A 9,608-nucleotide genomic window follows, 5' to 3' on the forward strand; every position below is an offset into this window, starting at 1 on the left:
GGGGGGCGGTCAGGGGATGGGGAAGGGCGGGGGGGGTTCGGTAGGCGTGGGAGTTCCAGGGGTCTGTCGGGGTGGTGGTGGATGGGGTCGGGGCAGTCAGGGGACAGGGAGCAAGGCAAGTTGGGTAGGGGGTGGGGTCCTGGGGGGCAATTAGGGTGGGGGGTCTTGGGAAGGAGTGGTCAGGGGACAAGGAGCGGGGGGGGTTGATGGGTTGTGGTTTCTGAGGGGGGCAGTCGGGGGCAGGACATGGGTGGGGGTCGGATGGGGGGGGGGGGATGTACTCACCAGGTGGTTCCCTACCGGGTCTTCGTTGGCAGGTCCTTCAGTGCTACGGAAGACCCAGAACGAAGACCCGGAGCGCCGCTGGGTGAGTCATCCCTGCCGGGGCCTCGTCGAATTGGGCCCCGCACTTCCTAAAGCCGGCCCTGGTTCCAGTGCTTAACTACCCCTACAGTTAGGAAGTTTTTCCTAATGTCTAACCTAAATCTTGCTTGCTGCAATTTAAGTTAATTGCTTCTTGTCCTGTCTCCAGTGGAAAAGAATAGTTTATCACCCTCCTCTTTAGAACAACTTTTCACATACTTGAAGACTGTTATCATGGCCCCTGTATGTTCCTGTCTCCCAGGAAGTAACACACAGAGAGAAATGTCAGGCTCAGCCAGGGGACTTAGGTGTGAAATAGATTTTAATTGAGTTTAGAGTTTTGTTTTGTCTCTTTTGCTCAGTTGTGGATGGATTGTCCAGAGGACAAAGCAGATGTGATGGATAGGAACAGGGGGTGAAGGAGAGAGAGAGATACAGAGAGGGAGACAGCAAGAATGAGATCCAGGGAAGCAGCCAAGGATATGTATGTATGTGTGTGTGTGTGTGTGTGCGCGCTTTTCCACACCCACATACCACAATGCACTGACCCACAAAACTTCACGGAACAAATGACCCAGAGAGTCATAACATGCACACACAAACCAAGTGACACATAGCAGTGAAACTCAATGGTAAGTGCAGACAAACACAGCTCAACACAACACTCAAAGTCAACCACACAGATTCCAGCACACTTCAACACAGACACACCTGGGACAAAAGGACATTTGGAGATCAGCAGAGACACACACAACACACTGACACAAAGACACACCCACCCACCCACCCAGCAAACAGCCACTGACAACACACAGAGTCAAACACAACTATACACACAGACTCACACTAACCAGCACAGCACACAAAAGGAAAGCACACAACCTGACACCACACAAACTCAGACACACATCTGCTCACCACACAAACAAAAACACTAGCAAATATGCTCGTGCAATCTAATACCCAAACAGAATGACTGGAACATACCCACACACCAAGAGAAAATACAAACGGCGCACAATCAGACACTCTCACAATACCCCTCAGCAGGTGACAAAGGGAAGCCTCATTCTTATCTTTCCCTTGGGTAATTCCAGCTAGGGAGACCTGCACTCAGGGATTTGAGGAGAGAGGAGACCAGCTGGTGGAGTGGAAAAAAGCAAGAGAGGTGTGTGTGGGGGGGGGAATGGTGCGGGACAGGTGGCTTTAGAGTCTGTGCATTGGGAATTGGCTGGGGAGTTGCAGTGCGCCATGGGCAGTGTTCAAAGGACACTTGGGTTACGAAAGTTGTGTCCAGCGAAGCGAGCTTCATCCCCAAGCTCTTCCTCAATCCTGCCAGAGAAAGAAAGAGAGGTAGTGCAACTCAGAGCCTCGACACGAGGGACTGTCCTAGACATGGGGAGCAAGTGCAACACAGCAAGTCATACAGGAGCTTGGAATGGGGCAGAGCAGGAAAACAGGCCACTGTAAGTGTGGTGACTGCATTGACAGAGGCATCATGTCTTGGAGCAGGGAGAGACAAGTCAGCTCTGGGGTGACCGCACCTACGGTACTGCACTCAGGTCTGGGATCCTTCTTGGTACCAGGGAGACATGCCCATGCTGGCATCCTTACTCCTGGAGACTCCCTCTCTCCCTGCACTGTCAGTTCTTCCCTCTCCAGTGAGTCTGTCCCCTAGTGGAGCCAGAGACACATTCCCGCCTTTGCATTCTCAGCCCCAGGCCACTCACCTCATGAGCTGGTTGTATTTGGCCAGTCGCTCAGACCTGCAGGGGGCTCCTGTCTTTATCTGTAAAATATTCACCACAAAGCACAGTGTGAGACCCCCCCCCACACACACACACACCAGCCTTCCTGCATGGGACCCTGAGGGTGCTCTGAGAGGTAGGAGCGGGATTCAGTGCCAGTCTTCACCTCCCTCAAGCTCTCCATGGCCTGGATTTCAGCTTAGCTGACACTTACCTGCCCAGTACACAGGCCCACAACCAGGTCAGCAATGAAGGTGTCTTCAGTCTCCCCAGATCGGTGACTCACCATCACTCCCCAGCCATTCTCCTGGGCCAACTTACAGCTGCAGAGAGAAATTAAGTAAGTGGATCATCCTTCTTGGGCCTCCACCTTCTGGGGATGGGACCCTGACACCCCCAATCCCCAGTGATGGTCCTGGGGGCTTTTACCCCGGTGATGGGGACCAAGGCTTTGTCTATACACAAAAACTGCCCCGATTTGACTAATCAGTGTAGAAAGTGCTGCAGTTAGATTGGTGCTGGGAGCAGGTGGCTGGCTAGACTCACGCTTGAATGGCTTCAGTAACTGATCCAATCTGGTTGACTTTGAGCAGGAGGCAGTTGCAGGCTTTTTCCTCAACAGCTCGCTCGATGCGCTTGGGGTTGGTCACTGTCAGGTCATCCCCCACAATCTGAATCCCCACATTGGCTGTGAACTTGGACCAGGCCTCCCAGTCATCCTGATCAAAAGGATCCTCAATGGAGACCACTGCAGAGACAGGGGAAGATGGGTGAGTTAAAGCTGCCCCACTTCCCAATCCACAAGCATGGTAGGGCCACACCCCGGGACATGAGCACTAAGATTCACAAAGCACAGCAGTTCACCTGGGTAATCGCGAACAAAGCTTTGGTAGAGGTCACCCAGCTCGTCGGCAGAGATGTAGCGGCTGGGGTCATCGGGGGATTTGAAGTCCAAATCATATTTGCCATCGCGGTAGAACTCAGATGCTGCCACATCCATGCCAATGACAATCTTCTCAGTGTAGCTGGCTTTGTCGATGGCTTCCTTGAGGAGTTCCAGAGCTGGGATGGGGAGACAGAATGAGATTCAGCCATCTGTTTTGGAAAAACTCCTCCCAAACCCCAGATATTCAACTGCCTGAGGGGCAGGACAACTGAGGGCGGTCAGGAAGGAATGGTCTCTCTCTCGTAAGACCCTGCCTGGGGAGAGGGGGACAGCAGACTATCCAGGAGTTTGCAGTGGGACAGAGCATGGGGTGGGTATGTAAGTTGGGGCTGAATATCCCAAGGTCTCATGTTCCAGAGCAGAAAGGAGATAGTCCCTCTCTGTGTGGCTCTGGGGAGACCCCACCTGGCATGCTGAGCCCAGCTATGGGCTCCTCAATCCCAGAAAGAGAGTGACAAGCTGTGGGAGCTGGGAGGGGTGAAGTTCTGGGGACTGATTCAAAGAGCAAAGCCCAGCTGAGCAACGCCACGACCGAGAGGGAAGGACATGAGAATTGTCTGCTAGTGTGTGAGGGGTGTAAGCCCCAGAGGGAAGGTGTTGTTTAGGGGGACTGGGAATGGGGAGAGATTAAGCCAAGGGAAAGGAGCTTAGGAGCTGTCTTCTGAGGCTGAGAGATCTGTGAGCCTGGGGAGCTGCTGCACCCAGGGACAGGCCAGGGGCTCAGCACCTGGGGAACTAGGAATCAGGTGTCCTGGGGAATCGATGGAGTGGGGAATTGTGAGCCTGCCCTGAGCCTCAGCATACGGGCTTTGCTCCCTTGATGTCTCTCACCTTCGCTGTTCTCCAGGATGTTGGGGGCAAAGCCGCCCTCATCACCCACATTGGTGGCATCCTTCCCATACTTTTCCTTGATGACGCTCTTGAGGTTGTGGTAGACCTCGGCTCCAATGCGCATGGCATCCCGGAAGTTTTCAGCCCCCACGGGCAGGATCATGAACTCCTGCATGGCCAGCTTGTTTCCTGCGTGGGAGCCTCCGTTGATCACATTGAAGGCCTGGAAAAGTCCAGAAAGAAGCAGGGGTGAAACTGTCAATATCCCAGCCCAGTACTGGAGGGGCCGTCTGCTGAGTGGGTGCTTAAAGTCCCTATGTTCCCACATTCCTGGCCTCCCCTCCCTGCCTCCCCAGTTCTCTAAGTGTGTTTGCAAGTGGACTTTGAAGCCAGGGATAGAAGGTTCTTACGGGCACGGGCAGGATGAGGTCGGAGTTCCCAGCCAGGTCAGCGATGTGTCGATACAGGGGCACATCCTTCTCCGCAGCACCTGCCTTGCACACAGCCAGAGAGACCCCCAGGATGGCATTGGCTCCAAATTTAGCTGTGGACATTCCAAAATCAGGGAGGAATGAATTCTCCAAACAACCTCAGGCCTGCCATGCAACCCCCTGCTATTCCAGTGCTGGGCTCCCCACACAGCTCTGCCAATGCCCCTCAGTCCCGCCCTGCAGCCCCCTGCTATTCCAGTGCTGAGCGCCCCTCACAGCTCTGCCAATGCCCCTCAGTCCTGCCCTGCAGCCCCCCTGCTATTCCAGTGCTGGGCTCCCCACACAGCTCTGCCAATGTCCCTCAGTCCTGCCCTGCAGTATCACCTCACACACCTCTACATTTCTATTTCCCATGCCAAAGGAGAGTGGAATTACATTTATTTTCTGTCCCATCCATCTCTAGCATGAGGTTGTCTATCTTCTCTTGATCCACAACAGAGAGGCCCTGCAAGAAGACACATCTGCTAAGAAGGGAAGGTGTGGAAAGAAGCTCAGCTAAGGGAGGGCTGTGTGTGTAACTGTATAGCACTTCTGTAGCACATGGATTCAGTATACATCACACTTCTGCTCTGGTTGTGAGGAACTGGCTCGGGCTGGGCCATATAGGTTTTTTCACCTCCAAGGTACAAAAAAATGGGAGATCCTGAGCCCATAAAACTGGCCAGCTGGCAGTGTGTATTGAGCCCTCTTACAGATTTCCCAGGCCAGGGCCGGCTTTAGGAAGTGCGGGGCCCAATTCAAACATTTTCGGCGGGGCCCCGGCAGGGATGACTAAAAAAAAACACGTAAAAAAACCCCCTTTCATTTCTTCCATGTATTATTTACTTTCCATAACTATATAAATAAAAACAAAATTATATATTACGTACATTGCTGGCTGGAGGCAGGGCAGGGGCTGACTGGAGGTAGGGCAGGGGGTGCGGGGCTGGCTGCAGACGGGCTGGCTGCAGGCAGGGGGTGCGGGGCTGGCTGGAGACGGGCTGGTGCGGGCAGGGCAGGGGGTGCGGGGCTGGTGCGGGCAGGGGGTGCAGCAGGGGCTGGCAGCGGGTGCGGGTGCGGGGCTGGCCTGCAGACAGCCCCTGTTTCCAGCAGGGCAGGGCAGGGGGTGCGGGGCTGGTGCGGGCAGGGGGTGCAGCAGGCGCTGGCTGCGGGCAGGGGGTGCGGGGTTGGCTGGAGACAGGGGCTGGCTGCGGGCAGGGCAAGGGGTGCGGGGCTGGTGTGGGCAGGTGGTGCAGCAGGGGCTGGCTGCGGGCAGAGCAGGGGCTCCCCTGCTTCTATCGCCCCGGCCCTTTAAATAGCTGCCGGAGCCCTGGGGAAGCAGCGGGGCTCCTGCGGCTATTTAAAGGACTGGGGCGGCAGAGGCAGCTGGAGCCCCGGCCCTTTAAATAGCTGCCGGAGCCACCTGCTACCCCAGGGCTCTGGGGGCTATTTAAAGGGCCCGGGGCTCCCCTGCTTCTACCGCCCCGGCCCTTTAAATAGCCGAGGGAGCCCTGGGGAAGAGCTCCCTCGACTATTTAAAGGGCCTGGGGCTCCAGCCCTTTAAATTGCCCCCTGGGGAAGCCAGGCCGCCCCAGTATGGAGTACCGGCGGTGGCAAGGGCACGGGGCCCTCTTAGGCGTGGGGCCCGATTCAGGGGAATCGGCTGAATTGGCCTAAAGCCGGCCCTGTCCCAGGCCAGCTACCTCAAACAAGGGATGATCCTGAGTAAACCTGGACAGTGGCTGCCCTACAGCCATAAAGCACTGTCACTGCCTGATGAGGCCATGGAACACGTCATGGGAAATTCAAGATTCTGCACAAACAAAATCCATAGGCCAGAGCATTGAGAATGCCAGGCTGGCTGGGGGGGAGGATGAGACTAATGGGAATAGGAATGGAGGCTTTGGATGAGGAATGAGCAGTGCTCCAAGAGGTGCATGTGTGAAAGAGGGAGAGAGCCTTACAATGAGGGGCAGCTGGAGAGGTGCCAGATCAGATGGTAATTGGAGTATGGGGGAGGGCCATATGGAATAAAGCCCCACCCACCCAGTGGAGCAGAGACCTGTTGATTGCACACACACACGCACGCACGCGTGCGCGCCTGTGAGAGTGTGTGCCTGGAGTCATAGGGAACAGCAATGTGCCAACCCAGTTGGTAAAATGAAGAGAGAGACAGAGGCAGAAAGAGATTAGAAAGCAAGAGAGTAAAATAAACCTCCCAGAAAGCAGATTAAAGGGAAATCCTTACAGAGCCCAGGAGAGCTGGGGCGATAGTGCTGTTGATATGATCCACGGCCTGCAGGACCCCTAGAGAAGGGAAGAGACAGAGACAGCGAGTTAGACAAAGAAAGAGACAGAGACAGACAGAGATTCAAAGCCTAATTCTCCACTCAGTCACACCAGCTTTATATTCGTGTGACTCCACTGAGGTCAGTGGAATTATACCAGCACAAAACCGGGAGTGCTGAGTACAGAATCAGGCCCTGAGAGGAATGGACACACATGCACACACACAGCACTGGGGCTACGAAGTTGCCTGAGACTGTTCAGTGAGGGTGAGCAGGAGCTGAAATGTCCCCACCTTTTCCAAGGAATCTGAACTTGTCATTGTCTCGCAGCTCCAGAGCTTCGTAGATGCCAGTGGAAGCACCGCTAGGGACTGCAGCACGGAACATGCCTGAGAAAAAGCAAAACATAGGTGTGAAAAGAGAGCAAAGAAGGAAGAAAAAGGGAAGCTTCTAAGCCCCTGCGCACCCCTTGTTTGCCTATCCTCCTGAATGTAACTTACAACCCACGAGCTATTTGGATAGTGGCATTACCCCACAGTCTAGGTGGGGAAACTGTATCGCAAGGAGGGGAAAGGACTCACCCAAGGTCACACAGTGAGACAGTTGCAGAGCTACGTAGACAACCCAGGTGTCCTGACTCCCAGCTCCTCCCTGTGGTGCACCCACTATATCCTACTCAGAGCGGGTGCAAGGATGTTTCGTGCCCTAGGCGAAACTTCCACCTTGCGCCCCCCCTTCCCCAAGCCCTGTGGCAGCTCTCCGCCTCCCCCTCCCGCCCTGAGGCGCCCCCCCCCCCCGCAGCAGCTCCCCCACTCCCCCCTGAGGCGCCCCCCCCGCGGCAGCTCCCCCCGGCCCAGGGAGCTGTGCGGCAGCTCTCTGGCTGCCGCGGTCGCCGCCGAAGGACCCGAAATGCTAGCGTCCTAGGCGACCGCCTCGGTCGCCTAATGGGTTGCACCGGCCCTGATCCTACTCCATCTCAGAACTAGAGCTAGAACCCAGGAGGTCTGCTCCTCAGTCTCATACTCAAACACCTTAGTCTCCACCCCTTCTAGGGGAGTCTGAGTTTGAAGGGTGGCTGACTGGTAATTTCTCCTTTTTTGATATTTCATTGAATAAAGAAGTGAATGAAACATTCAGCTCTAGAAGCAGACAGAAACCTGACACAAACACAGATACACATGGATACGTGCACAGATATGAACACACAGGAGTACTTGCACATGTATGCATATAAATCTACATTATAAATCTATAAATATGCAAGGCCCATGACCATGCACGTGCCTGAAGATACAGCTAGACTCTATAAATACCTACTAGACAGAGAAACCCAACTCTGTGACATTGTACAGACATGGAGGCACACAAGCATGCACTAACATACTCAGGGACAGATAGCTGTTACTGTATACACAGACGCACAACCCATCATGTACACACAGAAATCAGCAGTTTCATTTCAGTTTCCAGTGAGTATCTCACTCTGGTGCTCATGTACTAGCACAACACTGTTTGGACTGTAAACCTCCTGGAGGCTAATGAATTCATGCTGCAGAGCATGCACACATTCACTAGAGAAATCACACACCCCTACCTAGGGATCCAGCCACAAACTCTGATCCTTCAGCTCCAAAACCACAGGCCTCTCCTGCCTCAGCTAACAGAAGATCTCTCAGAGGACATGAATTGTATGGGAGGTGCCTTCTCCTCTCTGGGAGCTCAGTGACAGACACACATGCACACTCACTACACACTCATTAGCACTACACACTCATTGGGGGGGAGGGATAGCTCAGTGGTTTGAGCATTGGCTTGCTAAACCCAGGGTTGTGAGTTCAATCATTGAGGGGGCCACTTAGGGATCTGGGGCAAAAATCAGTACTTGGTCCTGCTAGTGAAGGCAGGGGGCTGGACTCGATGACCTTTCAAGGTCCCTTCCAGTTCTAGGAGATGGGATATCTCCATTAATTATTATTTATTAAACTCATTCACGCATTCACTCATTTGATAAGGTTACAACTTTGGGACCCAACTTCTCTTAGTTGTAAATTCACCAGCAGGAATTAAGTGGTCAAGGTCCTAGGTGTTGCAAGGAGAAGATGCCTGGCTGCTGAAGAAACAAAGCTTATCCAGATTGTGGGTGCTATTTCCTAGCTGGCTGCCACAGGACTGAACTAATTCCACTGCCTCCCAGTGCTGGACAGTCCAGACATGCGCAGTCTCCTCCCACCTTGTCACACATACCTTTTTCTGTGTACAAATCCACCTCAACGGTGGGATTCCCACGGGAATCCAGGATCTCCCGGGCATGGATCTTTTCAATGGACATGGTGATCCTGATCTTTCCTGCAGAAGAGTTGGAGATGGGCAGCGGGGGGAGGAGAAGCAAGGAAAGAGGCTCAATTCTGAGTTTCTCCATCACAGAGGCCTCACATCCTATCTGGGATACGGGGCTCAGCTCTGGGCCCTTCATTCCCAGAAAGACAGTGACAGGCAGGAGGGAACTTAGGCTATGTCTGAGTACCCTTGGAGCTGGGGGTGCGATTCCCAGTTCACAGAGACATGCTCAAGCTGATGCACTAAAAATAGTGGTGTAGCAAGGGCAGTGGTGAGCAGCAGCACAGGCTAGCTGACCTAAGTACATACCCTCAGGGTCCGGGCAGATTTGTACTTGACCTGGCTAATCCAGGCCATCACTCGCAACTGCTCATGCTACCATGGCCACACTGCTATTTTTAGCACACTAGCTTGAGCAGAACTGGCACGTGTGTGTCTACCTGAGCTGGGAATCTGTCCCAAGTGTAGATGCAACATTGGAGACAAGCCAGAGAAACGCTTCTGGGGCCGCAGGGGTTGGGTTCTGGGCACAGGTAGGCTAAACCCACCTGGCTCCGGGAAGCCATGGCCAAGGGAAGGACATGCGAACTGCTGGCAAATGTCCGAAGGTGTGATTCCTCAGGGG

At 54.1% G+C, this 9,608-nt stretch overlaps 1 protein-coding gene across 1 annotated transcript; it reads right to left on the bottom strand.

The window, feature by feature from the left end:
• Nucleotides 1–1,625: 1,625 nt before the first annotated feature.
• On the bottom strand, nucleotides 1,626–8,975 carry ENO2 (enolase 2). Its single transcript, XM_065405708.1, has 11 exons — nucleotides 8,891–8,975; nucleotides 6,940–7,035; nucleotides 6,607–6,665; nucleotides 4,755–4,824; nucleotides 4,299–4,432; nucleotides 3,889–4,111; nucleotides 2,976–3,173; nucleotides 2,658–2,859; nucleotides 2,326–2,434; nucleotides 2,094–2,152; nucleotides 1,626–1,695 (listed from the first exon to the last, which is right to left on the bottom strand). The coding sequence occupies exons 1-11, from the start codon at nucleotides 8,973–8,975 to the stop codon at nucleotides 1,626–1,628; spliced, it is 1,305 nt and encodes a 434-aa protein (XP_065261780.1).
• Between the last annotated feature and the right edge of the window lie 633 nt (nucleotides 8,976–9,608).

Source organism: Emys orbicularis, chromosome 1, assembly GCF_028017835.1.
Source record: "Emys orbicularis isolate rEmyOrb1 chromosome 1, rEmyOrb1.hap1, whole genome shotgun sequence".
In the NCBI taxonomy this organism is placed as follows: Eukaryota; Metazoa; Chordata; order Testudines; family Emydidae; genus Emys; species Emys orbicularis.